The sequence below is a fragment of the Macrotis lagotis genome, chromosome 1, assembly GCF_037893015.1.
Source record: "Macrotis lagotis isolate mMagLag1 chromosome 1, bilby.v1.9.chrom.fasta, whole genome shotgun sequence".
NCBI lineage: Eukaryota > Metazoa > Chordata > Mammalia > Peramelemorphia > Peramelidae > Macrotis > Macrotis lagotis.
Genome location: NC_133658.1, coordinates 27,532,778 through 27,554,466, shown reverse-complemented (window position 1 = coordinate 27,554,466; position 21,689 = coordinate 27,532,778). Strand labels below are relative to the sequence as shown.

General features: G+C 35.9%; 1 protein-coding gene across 2 annotated transcripts in view; it reads right to left on the bottom strand.

Annotated features, from left to right (window-relative positions):
* The window catches only part of CTNNA2 (catenin alpha 2), a 1,546,517-nt gene that overhangs the window by 13,178 nt on the left and 1,511,650 nt on the right, over positions 1-21,689 (bottom strand). The window contains exon 21 of one of the 2 annotated variants that reach the window (XM_074196107.1): positions 21,536-21,679. The exons of the other annotated variant lie outside the window; for it this stretch is intronic. Within the exon in view, the coding sequence (XP_074052208.1) occupies positions 21,536-21,679 (144 nt within the window). The remainder of the gene's footprint in view (positions 1-21,535; positions 21,680-21,689) is intronic. 2 annotated transcript variants of the gene reach the window in all.

Below are 21,689 nucleotides of genomic sequence, written 5' to 3'. Positions count from 1 at the left end.
TTACAAGGAACTTACAAGTTGGTGAAGAAGGACAAAATATACACATATATACAGAATCTGAGATTCTGCAAAAGAGATACAAGGAGATTGGGTAGACCAAGTCTCTAGTATAAGTCTTTCGAAGGGGGTGGGAATGAAGGAGTCAGGGAAAAGCAATGTATTCAGAAGGTCCTATTAATGGATCAAAGGAGACCACAATTAGACAGGAAGCAAGATTCATGCTTAGGAGTAGAAGAGATTTAAGAATTTCTTTATATCTTGCAGATTCCTGTAGGAACGAAGATGTACTTTAATTTTTAATTTTTGTTAAGCAATTACTCTGAGTAAACATTGTACTAAGTGATATTTTAAAACTCTTCAGGAAAGAGTTGTAAACTAATGGATTACAAGGTCTCTGCCCTGTCCAAGGTACCTGAAATATAATTAAGACCCTAACAAAAGGAATAGAAGCAGGAAGGCTGCAATTACAGTCATGTCACCGTTCAATAGCTCCCTGTTTCTAATAGAAAATTTCCTTTTTCATTTGCAACTTTTCTTTCCCACTTACCCAAAACTATCCTGCTCAAAAAGAAACCCATCTTTCCAAATAAAAAAATAAAAAGATTTGATTTGTTAAAACATTCTGATCAATGGTAGCCCTCCATAAGGGTATAAACTTCTGGCATTTGTGTTGGGATTTTCCCAGTGACCCTTCCTGTCCTCTCAATGTTCCTATAGCTGTTGGTTTTCAGTAAGTTATTCCTGATCCTGCCATGGTAAGGCCTGATGAGATATTAGCTAATGTAAATTAAAGTATGGTTTTTATTAGTCTATCAGAATTAATTTAAACCAATAAATATTTGTTAAACATCTACTATGTAAAGCTCTGGGAATTATGTTTGTGTGTGTTTGGTTTGTGTGTGTGTGTGTGTGTGTGTGTGTGTGTGTGTGAGAGAGAGAGAGAGAGAGAGAGAGAGAGAGAGACTGAGACAAAGACAGAAATAGAGACAATGAGGCAGAGTGAAAGAGAAAGAGAATATATGTCAATTTATATATGTGTGTGATGGGGGAAGGGGTGGCAGAGGAGTTTGAACCTATGATAACATCATTGTGGGAAAATCCTAGGAAAGAAAATCCCTTCACTGATGCACATAGGCCACTAATTTATAAGTTAATGTCTTAGAGAGATTCCTACCAAAAAGGAATTAAATGACTTGCTCAAGTTCACAGAGGTCTCACACATAAGGTCTTTATGATCTGAGTGCAGTCTTCTATTCCCCACTACACCAACTGCCTCTAAGGCTCTAGAGATACAAATACACAGGATAAATAGTACTTGCCTTCAAGAACCTGAATATGATTTATGTAATATTTGTTGTTCATTCATTTTGTCATTGTGTCCAACATTTTGTAAACCCATTTGGTTTTTGGTTTTTGGTTTTTGGGGGTAAAGATAGTGGAAAAATTTGCCTTTTTCCTTCTCTAGATCATTTTATAGATCAAGAAACTGAAGCAAACAAGGGTAAGTGAATTGCCCAGGATTACAGAGCTACTAAGCATATGAGGTCAGATTCAAGCAGAGATCTTTCTGATTCCAGACCCACCACTCTATCAATTGCATCTCTGGCTGTTCCCTATTTAACAGAAAAAGGGATTAAGATGAAATGATAGAATGAAAGGTTTTGAGTTCAATGTTTTGTAGAAGGGTAATACTACTATAAATGGTGTTCTGGAAGCACAAAAACACAAAGTCAAATAAGGAATCATAGGAAAAATCCTTAGAGAACATATTGACTAATATCCTTATTTTGTATATAACTCCACTTCATCTCAGGGCTATGGGGTATGTCTTTTTTTCCCCTCCTTCCTTCCTTTCTTCCTTCCCTCCCTCTCCTACTGTTTTCCATCTTTCTTCCTTCCTTCTTTCCTTGCTTCATACCTTTTTCTTTGTTTCTTTCTCTCTTCTCCTTTCTTTTCTTTCTTTCCTTCCTTCCTTCCTTCCTTCTTTCTTTTTCTTTCTTCTTCTTTCTTCTTCTTTCTTTTTTGTTTTCTTTCTTAATTTCTTTCTTTCTTTTTCTTTTTCTTTCCTTTGTTCCTTCTGTCCTTCCTTCCTCCTTCCCTCCCTTCCTTTTCTCTTTTTTTTCTTTCTTACAGAAACTGAAGCTAAGAAAAGCAATGATTTGCCCAAGCTCACAAAAAAAATAGTCACAAGGACTCTAAGTCTCTTGGTTCTCTCCAGTTTCCAGTCTAGTAGTCTCTTCCATAACACTTTAATGTTTCCCTACACACTTAATACTGTGGAAAGAGCTCAAAGTACACAAGCTAAAGTCCTAATGGTATAACTACCTCTGAATTTGATGTTGATCACTCCCCTTCATGCAAATCTCACTTTTCCTTTCTTTAAGATGTTGCATTAGATGATCTTTTGGATCTCTTCCAGCTCAAATCTATTATTCTGTGACCAATATGGCTGATCACGGACTTGAAGAACTTTCTGCCAAGACTGATATGGGTTCAGTCCATTGGTACATTGAGCTCTCTTCTTATTGGCTCCCAGCTGGTTACTCATCTGGCTCTGCTTGTATATTCCTCCTTAATTCATTCAGGGTGATAGTAGGCATCATAGTTGGCCAGTCCACTGATTAACTGTCTTCATTTGCATTTTTTCAATTATAGGTAAGTAAACCTTGGGGACTCCCACGAAGGCTTAATTATCATCAACAAATTTTGCATTTTAAATATGGCTTCCTGCCATTTTTCTCACCATCAAAGGCACTTGGCACTTATAAGAGCTGTGCCTGCCCAGTCAGAAAGAAAACATTTGTTTTTGCCTTGAGAAGTTAAACAAATTGGGACTAGCACTGTTTTCATGCAGGAGTGTGGAGAGTGGAAGTTGGATTCGGGCGGTTCCAGCTCCAGGTACCCTTTTAGCACCATTTACCCATTTTCAGTAGACTCCTCACATCACTAAATTTCTCTTCATTGTGCTGTCTTACATAGCTATTGATAATTCACTAGGAACGCATCATTGTTCACCCCCCTCCACACACACACACACACACACACACACACACACACACACCCCTCCTATTATAAAAAAAAAAAAATTAAATCATCCATGTGGTTCCCTAGAGATTTTATTCAATACATATATATATATATGTATATATGTATATATACATATATATATATATATCTGACATATCATTTCTTTGCTCAGATATCTTCAGTATTTTCCTCTTGTTTCTAGGATAAAAACAAATATTTCTTCATTTCCATCTAAGTCTTCTACTATCTAAAGCTAATTTCTGTTTCCAGCTTTATTTCACACTTCTCATCACACTCACTCTGTACTCCAGTGAAAGTGTCCTATTCATTTTTTCCTGGTCTTCTCAAATCTATATTGGCCTATGGCTTAAATGCTTCTTTTCTTTATTGCTGCTCTTGAAATATTATACTCCTCTTTCTCCAATGTTGTTAACCTAGGGGCCCTGAATAGATCTAGTACATCCATAGATGGCGGAAAATTACATTTTAAAAAATGCAATCATTTATTAAGGACCTTTTTATTTTATTTTATTCTGAATGTGAGAAATCAAACAAGCATTTACACAAAAATAGTAGCATAGAAAAAAAATATTGTACATGAAACTGAAATCGATTATGTACCACTTAATATTCCTTTTAAATCTATACATTTATCATTTAAATTTTTTTTCCTTTTTTCTGCCCTTCTCCCCCCGCCCCACACACACACACTAGAGATGGCTAATATTGGGTCCAGCATTTTGTTAATAACAAGGGATGCAGGGGGCAGCTAGGTGGCGCAGTGGATAGAGCACTGGCCCTGGAGTCAGAAGTGCCTGAGTTCAAATCTGGCCTCAAACACCATAATTACCTAGCTGTGTGGCCCTGGGTAAGCCACTTAACCCCATTTGCCTTGCAAAAAATTTTAAAAAAAAATAGCAAGGGATACATTTGAGGTAACTAGGTGGTGCAATGGATAGAGCATAGACTCTGGAGTCACAAGGACCTGAGTTCACATATGACCTCAGTCACACACTCACAAAAACTGCTTAGTTGTGTGATCCTGGGCAAACCATTTAACCTATTGTCTTGCAAAAATAACAAGGGATAGCTAAAAAGTAAAAAAATAGTCCCAAATCACACAAAGTTCCTACTCTCATGGAGTATAATGGAGGAGACAACATGCAAGCAATTGTGCACAAACAAGATACAGACAGGATAAATTAGAACCAAATCTCAGAGGAAAGGGACTAAAGTTATATAGAAATGGGAAAAGCTTCCCTGTAGAATATTTTATATTTTAATTGGAATTTGAAGGGAATCCTATAACAAGTCAGGAGGTAGAGATGGGGAGATAGAGCATTACAGGCATGAAGGACAACCCTCTTCAGAGCGGGGAGATGGGATATTTTTTCAATGTCATAGGATTACAGAATATATTGGCAGGAATAAGGTGTAATAAGATTGGATAATAAGAAAAGACCAAATTATTAAGTGCTCTGAACAAGAAACATAGGGTTTTATATTTGATCCTAAAGGTGATAGGCAGTCACTGAAGTTTATTGATTGAGGAGGAGGGATTAATAAGATCTATGGAGTGGCAAGGAAGTTGAGGTACAGCAATCAATCAACAAACTATTGAAATAGTTCAAGAATGGGGTGATAAAAATACATTCAAAAATAGTGGTAGGATCAGAAAAGAAATGGGGTTATAGCCCTATTGTATATCTTATAAGAGATTTTATAAATATCAAATAGGCAGAATTAGAAATAGATTGCATATGAACATATATATAAAAGACTGAGAAGTTACAAATTTAGAGAGCATGATGTTACCTACGACAGTAGTAGGGATTTAAAGAAGGCAAGTTTTAGGGGGAAGCATGAGTTCACTTTGGGTTGAGGTTAACATGTCTGAGACATTCAATTAAAAGTGGCAAATAGGCCACTGACAATGAGAAACTGGAAGTTAGGAGAAAGGTTAGGGTGGGATAAATAGATCTAAGAATCATTACCACAGTGATAATTAGCACAGAATTAAATTAATGATTAGATGCCCAATTGAAATATTAGAGAGAGAGATTTTAGAGGGGCCAGGATGGAACATTTAGAACAATATTCCTGGAGGGTGGTCATAGGTATCAGCAGAATGTCAAAGAATCCATGATACCAAAATGGGTTATTATTCAAGTTTCAAGAATGAATTCAGGTCTTGCCTATTAACATATCAAGAGGGGTGTATTTATTAAAGTAACAGCAAGATATTGAAGGAAAGAGATATAGGACAAACTTGTATAGATGAGTGTTTGGGAAAATTCTATGTAAGGAATAAGATTTATGGTTGATCCCATACTATTTTAACACTCCAATCCTCTTTTCAACAATTTGAATTCCATAAGCATTTCAAGATATCTTTTATGTAAACACATAGCAGAGGCAGCTTGGCATTATGAATAGAAGACTAGGCTTGAAGTCAGAAAGACTTCACTTAACATCCTGCATTTGATACCATCAAAAGACACTCAATCTCTAAGTTTTGCAAGTCAGTTGCTGAGGATGTGCCTACTAAAGCATAGGGGAGTGGAGAAGGTCCATGCTTGGGGCTTGGCTTGAGGAAGACCTGGCAACAGAATACTGGACTTCATTCCGTCTTCTGTAACCTGGCATAGTCAACAGAGTTTATTTACTGTTGAATGAGTACCCACTATGGATGATAATATCTGGGATGATGCTATGGAAGGAAGCAAACTCCAGGATAAGGGCCCTAATAAATGTTAACACCAAGGGTAAAAGGACCCATTATGCTGCTCTAGTTTCTCTATGCCAAGAAGAAATAAAGGAAGCATGAGTGCAAAGACAAAGATACCTGATGTAAACAGTTCTAATTTTTACCTCATAAATGTACTTTCATGTCAGTCTTGATTCTGTACCCCCCACTTGTCAGATCTACCTCAGAGGTTTTTTTTTCTTGGCAATGGGGTTAAGTGACTTGCCCAAGGTCATACAGCTAGGTAATTATTAAGTGTCTGAGGCTACATTTGAACTCAGGTCCTCCCGTCTCCAGAGCCCATGGTCCATCCACTATGCCACCTAGCTGCCCCTACCTCAAAGGTATTTTATGAATTCTTTTGATTGGATCTGGGAAGTTGATTCAGTCTCTGCCAAGATAAGATGCAGGGAAAAGAAAACTGACTTTGGAGCCGGGAAATCTAAGTTCAAATTCTTCCTGAGGTATTTATTAACTGTGTAAGCATGACAGGGACTTTTCTCCCTCTCCCTCACTTTTCTGAATTATAAAAATCAAGCAGCAAATGAATTCTTCTCATTCCTAATTTTCTTATTCTAGTTATTTTCTTCTTCTTATTCCTATTTTTGTTATTCTATTTTCTGCCTCTGCTCCTCCTCATTTTCATTCTGCTCTTCTTCCTCTTTTTCTTTTCTCTTTCTTTTCTTCTCCTCCAATTCTTCCTTCATCATCATCAATATCATCATCATCACTACATATCTTTTGACAATGCTTTAGTTCTGAATATAACCTATTCTCATCTGCATAAAATTCCTATAGTTCTGAAAAATAATGAAAAATATTAGAAGCAAACTTAACAGTGGAAGATGAATCTCTCCACTCTAAAAGAAAATTTCAGTTCATCTTTTATTATAAAGATAAGAGGGAAGACATGAAGAAACAGATTATTAATCAAGGGTTCACAAGAGGGCTTCAAAATAAAGCATGGTTTAGAGCAGTGCTTTTAATTAAATTAATTTTAAATTTGAGCAGTTGAGCCATAACTTCTAATAATGGAGTGTATTTCATTTGTCTTTTCTGAAATGTTTTTAGAACACTTTTAGAACTGGGATCACCCACATTCTGTTGTGCTTTTCCTCCCCTCTTGATCATGCCATTAATATCACTTACTCAATAACCCCAAAATCACAGAAGCTTCATTTGGAATGAGATTTTAGTGGTTACTTAGTGTATTCTCTACCTGATAATCAATTGCCTCTACAGAATCCTCTGTTATATGGTTTTCTGGTCTTCTACTTGGAACAAGCTGTCTAGGGAAGTACGAGGTTATGTTGCTCGGAAAATCTGCATGCAGACATTTGCCAAAAATGCCATGGGGAGGGGACAGTTAGATGGCACAGTGGATAGAGTATTGGCCCTGGAGTCAGGAGGCCCCAAGTTCAAATCTGGCTTCAGAAACTCAATAATTGCTTAACTGTGTGATCTTGGGCAAGTCACTTAACCATATTTCCTTAAATAAAGTTTAAAAAAAATTCCATGTAGATTCTTTAAGGGTCATAGTTTGAATTAAATGGCTTCTCAATTCCTTTGTAACTCTGAAAAGATGTGATTCATCTGAATATATCTGATGAGGGGCAACCAATCTTCTTCTGAAGCAGCCTGTTTGATGGGGCCAAGGAATGAAAGGAAATACACTTATTAAACACCAACTGTGGGGCAGTGATGTGCTGTAATTTATTATCACATTTATTCTATACAATATTCCTGAGAGGCAGATGCTATTATTAAATCCTGTTTAGATTTAAGGAAACTGAGGTATATAGTGTTTAAGTAACTTGCCTAGAGACACATAGATGTGACTGAAGTCACATATGCACTCAAGTCTTTCTAACAAAAGGTCCAATGCTCTTTGCAAGGATTTACCCTCCTGCCTAAATGACTTCTGAGCAAGTACATCTATGATGGGGAGCTAACTGTATGAGCCAGAGGCAAGTCACTTGATTTCTTTAAATTTAGTTGCCTTATTAGCACAATGGGAATAATCACACTTAGACTACCTCTTTCTTAGGTAGTTCTATTCTGAGACTCCAATGAAATACTATGTTGAAAAGTTTAAAAGTGCTAGATATATACCTATATACACATTTATTTGAATACATGAAAGCATATACATAGATTTCATATAAAATAAGATATGGAAAGGGATTATTATATATACATAAATAGAACCATATATATACATATATATATATATATATATATATATAAATTTTTATTTAATTTTTATCAGCTCAGTGGTGCAGTGAATAAACATGGGACTTGGAATCAGGAAGACCTGAGTTTGAATATTGCCTCAGACATTTACTAGCTATTTTTCTCTGGGTAAGTTTCTCAGCTTTTTGTTTCAGTTTCCTCATTTTTGAAATAGATATAATTATAGCATTTAAGACACTGGTTTGTTATAAGGATTAAATGAATATATAATGAATATAGACATATATTTATATATATATGCATATGTGTATTTTGTGTGTGCATATGTATAATATATGTATGTAAATTTTTAAAACACTTATAACACTATATAAATAATATCTAGTATTGGTATTGTTAATGTTATCTGTACTTCAAAACTACACAAAGAATGAATCTTTTAAATTAAAGGAATCAAACTCATTGACCCATGACACTTCAAAATGTAGGATAAACCAAATTAAAATATAATTGAGGAAGTATTTAACACAATCAAATACAACAATTACATGTTAATTTGTTGTTTTTTTAAGTCAATGTGTGATCTCCAGGGATCTTTATCTCTAGTTTAATAACCCTTTTTGTATTTGAGGTTGACACTAGTGCTTTAGCAATACCTCAACAAACAAGTTTCCAGGGGGCGGCTAGGTGGTGCAGTGAATAGAGCACTGGCCTTGGAGTCAGGAGTACCTGAGTACCAATCTGACCTCAAACATCTAATTACCTAGCTGTATGACCTTGGACAAGTCACTTTGCCTTGCAAAAACCAAAAAAAAAAAGACAAGTTTCTAGTGTCTGCTTGAAGATGCTAGCTACAGGTGTTTTTTTTTTCATCTATGTAGAGAAGTTAGGCAAACATATACTTTATAATACTAATTTCTTTAGACAAAGAAGGGGCAGCTAGATGGTGCAGTGGGTACAACACCTGCCCTAAATTCAGAAGGTTCTGAGTTCAAATGTGACCTTAGTCATTTATTGGCTGTGTGGTCTTGGATAAGCCACTTAACCCTGATTGCCTCACATTCATGCTCATCTCCATCCTGATCCATATATGGCCCCTGGACCCATATGGCTCCAGAGAAAATTGATGCTGGTGATTTAGCATAGCACCCCCTTACTCAAATATAAGCCATCTGCTTGTCATGGCATCACCTTCCTGATGTCATGGTTTTCTTTGAAAACAAAGAATATCACCAAAGAGATAGAATTTCAAGAGATTATCTATATTCTTCTGTCTATGACAGGGCAGTCATTGCTGAGCATATCTGTGCATTTTGACTGATGGATGAACTTAGAGAAAGGAAAGATGGAATTGAAAACTGAATGTCAGTTATTTTTGGTGTTCTCCTGCCACCCTTCTATTGCCTGGACTCCCTATTTCAATGAAGGATGAAGATGCTTCCTTTTCATATATGTCAATTCATATGATTTAGAGAATCTCAGATGTAGAAGAAAAAATGGAAGGGACCTGGAGGTTTATATAGCATCATCCATACATTATCTGAACTCCTTTTTATATCATATTTAATAAATATAATTAACAGTGAGTTGGTCCATCTGTGATATTTAATGAGCTCTCTGACCCTCAGTTTCTACATCAGCAAAATGGCGATAAAAGACATTTCCCAATGTTGATTTAGGTCTCTAATGAGATGATGTATTAGAAATAAATTGCTTGAAGGCCATTACTGACAGAGGACTCAAACGGGTTTGAAATCCATATGAGGTGCATATTATTTTTGAAACCTAGGGCAAGTTAAACTTCCTCATCCATAAAATGAGGGCTTTGACAACATGATCTTCAAGTTCCCTTTTACTTCTAAATGCCACAACCTCATGAGGCAATCCATTTCACTTTTCAAAAATTTTAATATTTATGAAGTTTATTTTTTGGAGGGCAGCTAACTATTCTTTTCTGTAACTTTGATCCATTGTTTTTGTTTCTTGGTTTCTCTTTTTGGTTTCAATCAAACAAATTTAACACATCTTCCTAATGGTAGCTCTTCAAAATTTAAGGAAAACTGCCATTTGTCACACACCCATAGCATTATTTATTCAAACAAGCAAGTAAAAAGTATTATTATTATTATAATATGTTATGAATAAAACAAGTCCCTAGACATACAATAAAATCAAAGCAGATCAATCCTTGCCTTCGAGGAGCTTCTATTCTATGGTGGGTGTGGGTAGGAGAGACAATATGTGCACATGTAATTATATATAAAAAGATAAAAAATATAAAGGTAACCTGATTTTGAGGGGTGGGGGAGTGAGGACCTGAAGAAACACCCACAATACCTTCAAATGCTGGATTAAAGGACATGATTATCAAGCTATAGAGACAATTACAGGATTATATGTGTAGAGTTAGAAATGGATTCTCCTAACCCAAAGATTTTATTTTGATAAGATACTGAGCCTCAATAACTTAAGGCAACTTTCTCACAGTAAAAGCAAATACAAAGATTTGAATCTAAATCAGGTCTTCTGAATCTCAATCTAGAGATCTATCTACTGAGCCTCACTGCCAGCAGCTATGCTTACTTAAGCAGATGTGTACATGTTTATGTCTGTGAGGTGACAAGAGATGACGGAGTGAAGTCGTGATTATGTACTAAGCCACCATTTTCTAGTTTCTGTTTCTAGGTTTGGTTTACTAATAAGGAATACAAATTCCATCTTTGTCCTGGTTAAGTTGTTTGTCATTGAAGATCTGTTATCTATTATCATTGTTCTGTTTTGACCAAAGACACAGATAGAATAGCAAATTTCTTTACTGTTTTTCATCTTAAAAACCTCAATCATCATTGAAAGAAAAGATCTTCATATAGGAAGGGTACCTGACCCGAGAACTTGACACTAAATCCATTTCCAAGGGGATTTTTTGATTCTTTCTCTAAGAGTTGCATTCTATAGCACCTAGCTTAGTGGCCTTCTCTGAATTGATTATGGTGGATACAAGTTGTCTCAAAGGGACCCAGAAAGCTCTTGTGTCAGTGAGGGAGATATTGGTCTATTTCTACCTAAAATTAGACAAGAATTAGGAGGGATTAGGCATGAATTCCTACCAAAAGAAGGCAGAACCACTAACTTCTTGATTTGCTTCTGTTTTCTCACCAAGGAAAATGACCTTTGGATGAGAAAGAGCACAGGAACCAAAAAAAAATGCTAATAACAAAATGAATAACTAATATATGTAAAGATATTGTAAGAGAAAAATGAATTTACCTGGCAAGCCATTTCAGTATTTTTTCCAAGAAAAATCCCCAAACAGGTTTGTAAAGAGTTGTAATACTCAAAGACTGAACAATAAAATGACTTAGGTCAAGATAGACTGACCTTTCCTTTTCTGATAAGATTATTAAACTGGCAGATCAGGGGAAGACCATTGATCTACACTTCCCAGATTTTAGTCGAGCATTTGACATTCTTCCATAAAATATCAGGAGATGTGGTAAAGATGAGAATACAATTAAATAAAGTTAGAACTTATGGAATGCTCTAACTTGAGAAGTAGTCATTAATGTTTGGATGCCAAATTAGAGCATGATTTCCAATGGAGAGGACAGTTTGGTGGAATATCCTAAGGATATGGGATAGAATATTAAATAGAAATTAATATATATGTATATTAATTTCTAATATAAAAACTATAAAGTATTGCTATTCGGACTAAAAAGTATAATTATATTTAATAGTACAAGAAAGGGAGAGAATTATATAGAAGCCTATCAGAAAAGTTACTGAGAATTTTAGTATTTTTAAATTCAATATATTTGTGAAACAGAACTCTAGAAAAAGAAAAGCCATAGTGTCCTAGACTTCATTAAGAGAGGGAAGGAACTGACAATTCTTGTTTATTCTGTCTTGGTTAGACCATATCTAGAGAAATGAACTAAAATTAGAATATTACTTATTGGGGAAGTAGTTGGAGAACACTCCAAAGAAGCAATCAGAATAGTTAGTAACTTTTAGTTTATTCCATGGGAGGATCAGCTAAAGGACTTGAGGATGTTCGTATAGAGAAGAGGAGGTTCAAGGATGGGGTATGGAGGAGTGGGTATGACAGGTCTGATCAAACATTTGAAAGGTTGTCACTTTGGAGAAAACCTTCTGTCCAAGGAGCAGACCTTCAAGGAGAGAGTAGACATAACAAAGAGGTAGGTGTTATCTTGGTATCAGAAGGAGCATCCTAAAAAATGAGAATCATTAAGTAGAATAGGTCATCCCAGGACAAAGTAACCACTTCCTAGAAGAAACTCTCAGATATTGTCTAATAGATTCTCAATTAGAATATGTGGGACCAGATAGAAGCTAAGGTTCTTTCTAAAACAGAGCTGGGTCTGAGGCATGGCTCACAGGGCAAGCCTCTATCTGACTGGGGTCGGTCATTTCTGTCCAAGCTCCAGGCTGAGTTAAAGCATGATCTATAACCCAACCCACAGAGACTCTATTCTATGAGCTTTATTTCTTTTTAAAATTGGAAATAACTCGGATTTGGGTCCAACAAAGAGCCTCTATGAAGGGTACAATGTTCCCTTACAAAAGAAGCTAAAGAAACATTAGAAACCCTCAATATCACAAATTCAAGGAACAGAGGACCTTCAAAGGACTGGACATCCATTATTGCCAAATTACACAGAAATATCATCAAAGGCCACAGTGAAAGAAACCTCAGAATTTGTGAAAGAATGAAGGAGAAGGGGGGGAAGAAGGGAAGAAATAGCCCAAGTTCCATTCTCCTTTTGAAAATGATCTCTGAAATTGCCTTAAAATGGAATGGAAACTGTTAAGCAGTGAGTGACCTGACCATTAAAAATTCAGGGAAATATATTCATTTTTTTATTCAAGAATAAACTACCTGGTAAAAACACACTTGATAATAAGATGAAGGAAATATCAAGAATAACAGGATAATAGATAAAGAAATTAATGGTGCTATAGAAACCATCCAGTCCAACCCTCTTTTACAGTGGAACCTGAGGTCCTGAAAGGTTAATTAACTTGCCCAAGGTCACATAGGTTAAGTAGAATAAATAATAGAATTTGAACACAGATCCCCTAAATCTTAGGTCCTTATCATACTTCCTCCTATATAGAGGTAGTTAGTTATCACAGGGGATAGAGGACTGAGCCTGAGGAGGACCAGACTAGAAATATGACCAGCCATTTACTACTTTTGTGACCACAGGCAAGTCATTTGACTTCTGCCTCAGTTTCCTCAACTATAAGAAAGATCATAATAACTATCTTACAGGGTTATTAAGATCATGTGGCATCATGTAAATTTCTTAGCACTATAATAGATGGATATAACTGATGCAAAATAAACACTTATCCCTTTCCTCTACCATCTCTTTCCTTATTTTATCTGCTCTTGAATTCCCTGCAAAATTTCCCATGAACAAGGCTGCTTTGCCTCCCAGTTTATCACAATAGACCAAATTCTCTTTCCATTTTATGTTTTTAAATGTTTACTGGCTCATGCCCTATTTAATTCTTCAAGTACCTTTGTACCTCAGCTGTTTCTGTGAACACCCATTGAATGAAAAGTTATCTGGAATCCTACATTTCTTAACTTCCCCTTGAAAAATCCATTATCTCATAAAAAATTCCAATTCCTAGCTCACACTTTGCTCTGCTATAAAACATCCCTTGTCACTAATTTTCAGCCTCACACTTACCAAGGAATATTTCAGCCTATACCAAACTGATGTTATTTCAAACTGAAAAGTCACCTAGGCTGATGTGCTATCCTCCTGTCAGGAGTTAGATCCGAAGAGTTGATTTCTTTTTTTAAAAGTGCGAAATGGTGATTATTTTATTTTTATTAAGTAGAATATATAAAAAGGATATATTCTGACTCAGTCCATCTGGTCTCCTCTTAAAATATTGGTAAAGAGTATTCCACTATCTCAACTAAAGGTCCTTCATTCACCTGCCAGATCTCCATGGGAGATATCTCTAAACCTGTGATTATAGCCATACCTACCCTCTTCGAAGAGTTATACTCCCTCCTTAAGTCTTTCCCAGGCGGTATCCCCCAAGCATTTTTCCCCCTTCCTTTCTCTGAGAATTCAACTAAGGCTCACACTCTCCTGATTTGAACTCTGGTGTTTCAGGGAATAAAAATCAACAATTCATCACATGTATAAGTCAAGCATTACTATGTTAAAACATGGAAAAATTGGGGAGGGGGGTTCTATCCTCTTAAAACCAGAAAACTGTAGTTATTATGAAAAAAATAGAAAATAGGAGCTGTATATTTTAAATTAATTTTTCCATTTAAGTCAAAACCAAAAGCAGAAGCTAGGTTTCAAATTTCTTTTCCCAAAAATTCATTGATTTCTAGCTTAGGACGTTTACAGAATTATTTAATCTCATCTATTCCTGGAAGACTAGGTTGTTAAAGGGGTTTCCAAAGCCCTTTAAAATGTGAATGGCTATAAAATATTATTATTGTTAATAGGAAATGAATAATTTAGAATCCTCAATTAAAGAGCTATATGGTTTCATACAGAAAAATGTCTAGGCCCATGATTCCCACCACTTGGATAACAGCATGGAAACTTCTCTCACTGATATCATAAAGCAATTTAGTAAAGAGATCACCTCTGTAGTATGAGAACCTGGGCTCAAATCTTGCACAACTTGTGTGATTTGGGGAAATTCTCTTAAATTGGGGGGGGGATAGTTTCCTCTTCCTTAACATGATAATGTTGGACAGAATGGACTCTCCATTTCCTTCCTAGGCACTTATTATATGGATCAGAGGCAAACCCGACCTGAAGAGCTTCTAAGACTGGTTTGTGGTACTGAGAAATTAAGCCTCTGATACTAGTAATTCTTTTGATTTGGGAAAAAGTCACTTCTCCCTAAGCTTATGTTCCTTCATCTACAAATGAACATTAGTCAAAGTGATGTCTGAGAGCAACCCCTTCCAGTCCCTGGACCAATGATCTCACAGGCCGGGGTCATATTTGAAGAGTTGGAACAGAAAATAAAGACCATCTAACCCCTTCAAGTCAAGTGTCTTGATTAGGATAACCAGCAAGTATGCAGAAATTGGATGCTATTTAAGGACCTCTGATTTTTTATTTTTTTTTTGCTCTAACACATTGCTTCTCAAGGAACTTCAAAGCAAAGCAGTATAGAATCTGTCTGGATCATGGGAAAACTGCGCCAAACAACTTCATTTATTTTTTATCTGCATAAGCAGACTGTGGCAATATGGTGCAGAAGTTGAGAAACAAAATCATGTATCAGCTTTGAGATCAAAGGACCAAGGCTTCTAACCAGTACCTAATATAGCCTATATGAACTCGGATCTCAGTTTCTTCAATAATAAAATGAGATGGTTGGTCTAGATGTTCTCTGAATTTCTTTGGGCACCCAGATTTATAGCCATCAGAGGAATTTAGAGTTAGTATTTCCTGGGTCCAAATTTACCCTGGGTAAATCATGTAACATTTATTTCTCAGATTTAGTTGTGTATCTAATAGGTATAAACAGAGATAATATACATATAAAATAGATATAAAAATATTTGTGGCACCTTTCTAATAGGGTTTATAGGAATCAAACTAGAGAATGTAAAGGAAATATTAACAGGTTATTGCCAAAAGTCATATTACAGTTATAAAATTTAAAGCTTAGGACTACTATAAAAGATTTTAGATATTATATGTTTCTGAATGTGTGTGTGGGGGGGTATGTGTGCAGGGTGTGTATGTGTAGTTAATTGGAACACTACATAGAATGCTTGGTATCAGAAAAGTGAGTTCAAATCCACCTTAAGACACTGTATGACCCTGGGTCAGTCACTTAACATCCCTTAGTCTCAATTTCCTCATCTGACAGAAAGGATGATAAAGATAACACCTTTTTTAGGGGAGTTGGGAATACCCAAGGAGTTGTCATACAAAATGCATTTCTCAAACCTGAATGTACAATATAAATGCTAAGTATTATTATTATGCATACATACAATATGTGTATATGTCAGCTAACATTGTATTAATTATTAATTATTTGGTTGGGGGAGATAGTTTCCTCTTCCTTAATATGATAATGTTGGACAGAATTGACTCTCCATATCCTTCCTATGTCCTTATATGGATCAAAGGCAAACCTGACCTGAAGAGCTTCTAAGACTGGTTTGTGGGTACTGAGAAATTAAGCCTCTGATACTAGTAATTCATTTGATTGAATATATTAACTAATTAATTTATTATTGTTAATACAGTGCTTTATATTAGATATCAGTTGATACTATTGATAAAAAATTATATCTGATATTGATAATTATCAATTTGTGACTAGCAACATTATCAATAATGTTCCTAACTATAGATTATTTATTAATATTAAAATGGCACTGATGATATTAATAATGTCCCCTTTGGATTATTTGAAGCCCTTTAATTTGTATTTCATTTCAGAGTCTATAATTTATGTGATTGCATTGCTTCCAATATCAGGAATTATCAGACTTTGAGGGTAATCATTTTGCCACCTTTCTTCTAGGGCAGGTGAAACAGCCACATGTCCAGAAGTCATCATTGAAAGAACTCATGAAATTTCATCTCTTCCTAAGAGGCTGTTCATATCAATGAGAACAGATAAGATTTTCTGAAGGCAGGCTGCCACTAGCCATGCACCAGTCAACAGCTCAAAAGTGGCACAATATCTCAGTCTCTGGCAAGAAAATAGTATGTTTTTATTTTCCCAAAATCAAAACAAGTAAGGAGGAAAATGAAGGCACCTCATTCCTTCTTATCTTCTAGGCAGGGAAGCGCTCAAATGAAACCTAATATTTTCAGAAGCATTTTGGCAGGAGTCTCGCTCCTCTGAGAGAAAAGGAAATTGTGGACTAAAGCAATGCTAATATTAATGCCAGACCAGATGAAAATTATGTCATTCTGAGGTTTCTCATGATTCTCCTCCTCTCTGGATTTTCAAATCTACTCCCTCTTAATGGGTCCACTATGAAGATGGGTAATGATTAATTTCAATCCCTGAAAACTTTGAGGATAAAATGAGAATCTTTTTTCTTGAATTCAACTCAAATCAGTAGGCATTTATTTAATCCCTATATTGAACTAAGCCTGGTGACCCTTTTAAGAGCTTTCTTTCTATGTTTAGCAGGAAAAAAATATATACATGTTCCAGTGAGTAAATGGAAAATGCATGCAACACCAATTTGAGATAATCTCAGGGTGGTGGGGGAAGAGGGGAAGGAAGCAGTACATCAATTGGAGGAACTAGCCACTGGGGGACAGCTGATAGAGGAGATACTGCACTAGACTTGAAATCACAAGACAAGTTGCAATCCTATTTCAAATTCTTAACTAGCTGGAAGTTGGGGCAAGTCATTTAGCTTCTGAGCCTTAATATTCTGAGTTATGAAATGAGGATGAAAATAGTGTCTGCCTCACACAAGAGCTTACATTTGTATAGTGTTTTTCCAAACTATTCATTATCATATCATATCATCTTTATGATTATTATGGTCACTAGGCCACACATTAAGCTATTGGACTTAGAGAGTCAGGAAGAACTAAGTTTTAACCCTCTTTAGAACATTGAATAGCTGACTCTACCTAGGCAAGTCACTTGATATCTCTTAGCTTCAATTTGCTCTTTTGTAAAATGAAGATAAAAGTAGCACTGACTTGTTCAGATTGTTGAGTGGATCAAATAAAATATACTATGTAAAGTATTTTGAAAATGTTAGAAATGCTAACTATAATTCAGGACAGCAAGGTGATATAATGCATAGAGTGCAAGACTTGGAGTCAGGAAAATTCTTTTCTTTTCCTGTGTTCAAAACTAAACTCAGACACTTACTGTGTGATTCTGGACAAGTTACTTAATCCAGTTTGCTGCTGTTTCTTATCTGTCAAGTGAGCTAGAGAGGGAAATGGCAAACCACTCCAGTGTCTTTGCCAAGAAAACCCCAAATGAAGTCACAAAGAGTTTGAAATGACTGAAGGACAACACTAATTTAGAGGTGAAATGAACCACAGAGAGAACACTGCCATTGCTATTCTTTTATACAAGAAAGGGAAGCCTGGAGCGGGGTGATTTGCCTAAGATCATATAATCATTTATTAGAGCCTGCTTATGAAATCTGAGAAACTAGACTTGTAGTCAATGGAGCAAGTCATCGTTCTGGGTAGGGAGCAGCAGAGCATCAAATCTGTGATATCATTGGACTACTTCTATATAGAAATCCAAGAAGCAACATGAGGGGGCAGACTACTTTGTCAGGTTTAGTGGGAGAGAAAGCATAAAAAGCTTCAAAAGTAAGCCACATCTCTCCAAAGTTGGGATATTCATTAATGGAGAAACAAGGAAGAATGTATAAATATTTTGTTATTTTCCCCATTGGAATGTAAGCTTTTTGAGACTGGAGATTATTTCAAAGTTGAATTTCTTTCCTTAGGACCTGTCAGAGTATCTGGAATATCCTATATTCCTTATAAATAACAATATTATTAATAATAATTAAAAACTACAGAATTCAGACCACTGTCTAGTATTTTTCCATTGCAACAACTCAGGTGCCCTTTGGTATTTAAAGGAGAAACTGACACCCTGGTACCCCGCACACAGTAGAAAGAAAAACTTGAAAGAACCAAAGATGAGATCATGCACACACAGTGTTGGAACTTCATGCATGGAGAAGGCATTCCATGGGCATAACCTCTCATCGCACAACTGTACCACAAAGCTGTTTCTTAACTCACGGTGCTTAGAGATGGCTGTGTCCCATGTGTTTGTAAAATATAAGAAATTCTTACCTGGTATCTGTATGAAGGATTGACAAGAAAAAGTTAACAACTTGAACTATGAGTGTATACTGGGCATTGTGGGAGGATTGCAGATCATGGAAGGAGGCCTGGTGTCAGGGAAAAGACTTCTAGTGGAGTATAAGCCTTCCCGCCATATGAAGTACAATGGTCATCTACAATTGGCATGAAAATACTAGGGCCATCATTGGTTGGAAAATATCATCCCCAAGGTCCAAACAATACACTGACATACTTGACCAAATATTTTCCTCAGTGGAGTCATTGCTTGGGTTTTATAACTGAAGTGGTCATACTGATGGCAGTCGTCCTATATGAGAAAGTAATTATACTCCATTTGAATGGAAAAGAAATCTTACTTGTGATAACATTTCTCCCTTGGGTCTTTTTTAACACTTTGCCATGTTAAACAGTGAATTACTAACTAAATCAAGCAAAAACCTTTGACACTTGAGAGGGCAAGAAACCTTTGGGGACTAAGCTAAAGAGGAGATCTCACAGGGCTACATGATACCAGCAAAGAGAACCCCAGTGGCTAGGGAGAACAGTTGCCTATTGAAGGGGGAATAAGGGTGAGCACTTCAAAATAGAAAGAGAGGGGAGATTTGGCTGCTTGTTCCCAGTTCTATTTATGAGTAGATGCTAGCTTGATTGATTTCTGTGCAAATACAGTAAACTGTCCATATTTTCGCCTTTGTTGCTTCATAATTTCTGACAATTCACAGTTTCTGGTGTGGGTTGGTCCTTTCCATTTACAGAAAGAATTTGCTGAGCAAAAAAAAGTATTTTTTTCTTTTATTTATTAAAAAAAACTGTTAAGACTTCAAACCCTACTAGAAGCTCATAGTTTAATCTATCTGATAATTATACATGGTGCTTATCTAGGCATTTAATCTGGCATCAATTCAACCTCTATTTTGGAACATTTTTATTATTGGTAGCTATTAGATAGTTATTATATCAACATGAACAGAATAATGTCCTGCAAATACATATATATATATATATATATATATATTATATATATTGAATAATTTTCCATGAAATAAACACTGCAGAATAGAAATGTCTTTTATTGTTATATAAGACAACTTGGCAAGGGTGTTAATGAATTGTTGTTAATCAACTAATTGATTACTAGAATTTGGACTTGTTTTGAACTATTCAAGATTCGCTGGTGGCAGACTAGTTAAGAGTCAGATGAGACATTTTTCTGGTGATACTTTCATTTTTCAAGAAGGGAAAAGGGAAGTAACCAGAATGAAGTTCAGAAGGGGTTTCTTTTAGAGTATGTGGGAGAAAAATCATTCTGACTCTTTTATTCTCCCCTACTAATCCACGGAATATTCTGTTCATATGATTCACCAGGAATGGATGACCAACCCTTGTTTAAATATTCATAGAGCCAAATTGATATTCTAAAGCTTTTCTTTAGCTGGTAGGATTAACAAGAGAGATTCAGTTTTATAGCAGTTTGCTGTGGTTGGCATGAAAGATAAGGAGAAGGTTCCACAAATAAAGCTACCTCCCCCGTAAACAATGAATTTCTTTCATGAAGATGATTTAGTCTCGTAGACAATGGGTTAATGGCATGATGGAATTCACAACGCTGGAAGCTGGGGAGGTGGTACTTTTGTTGTTGTTGTCGTCATTGAAGTTGAGTTTATTCCTTTCCCTCTAGCCAGAATCCACATTGCTACTCAAACACAGATGTAAGATAGTAAGCAAAGTTTAAGAGATACTTTTCATTCTTTATAATTCACAAGGATTACAGATCGGGTTCTTGTAGTCTACCCCATTTGTTCTTTCCCCTCACCAAAGTGACAAAGACTCTTATTTTAAAGGTAAAGAATCCTGTTCTACCATTTTGTGGCATTATGGAGATCTACACATTTGTAAAAGGATCCCAGACAGCAAAATGAGCTAAGGAAAAGATAATGTGGTGGTTATCAGAGTTTAGTTCTTCTTTCCAAATGTTGAAGAATATACAACATGCCAATCTGCAAAACCAGAAGCACCAATGTAAAATTGTAACAACAGCAATAGTAATAACAGCATTAGGAAACCTTCTGATATTAAATGGTTTAACAATTCTGCTTAAAGAATGTCAGTATCTTCAGAAATTGGTGATTAATCAAATAGAGACATCTAAAAATACTTAAGCATTAACTCCATTATTTGAAGAACAGAACGACACTTTAAACTTTGAATTTCAAAATGTTCATTTGTGTCAGAATCCTCTTTGCATGTGTTTACTTTTCCTTTGTTTTCAGTCTCCTTATATTAGAAATCCTTCACTAGACTGGGAAAAGTAATAGACTGAATCTCTGGCAGACATCTTCCTATAGTAAAGCAATTCGGAAAATCTGGAAAACAATGAGAAAAAAATATCCTTCTAGCCCTTCCAGCTTATTACATAAGCTGCCAGGGTGACTAATGAGTGGATATATTACTCTTAGTTACAAGGTACCATCCAGGTCAGGTATGGCCATCATTGAGGTCTAAGATTAGTTCCATTAACAATTGGATTCTGATGGAAGATTCCGACCAGGTACTAGAACTCTTGATCAGTACAAGGAAAAAAGAGAAAAGTTTCTTATATCACCCATGGGAACATGGGCCTGGATAGACTTACCCACATACCCCGAAAACCCCCTCCCTGCCTTTGGGACTGGTATTAGAAATGAGAGAAAGATTAGAAAGTGAAGTTACTCACCATGGAAGAATCACTGCTTCCACTCCCGAGCAGAGCTCCCTCAGCACAGGTTGGTAGATGGGTAGAAAGTTGACTAGCCCTGCCCCCATCTATGACATCACAATCTACCTCATAAAAGGTAGTGAAAGTGTTCTGAACTCCTGTCTGATTTCCG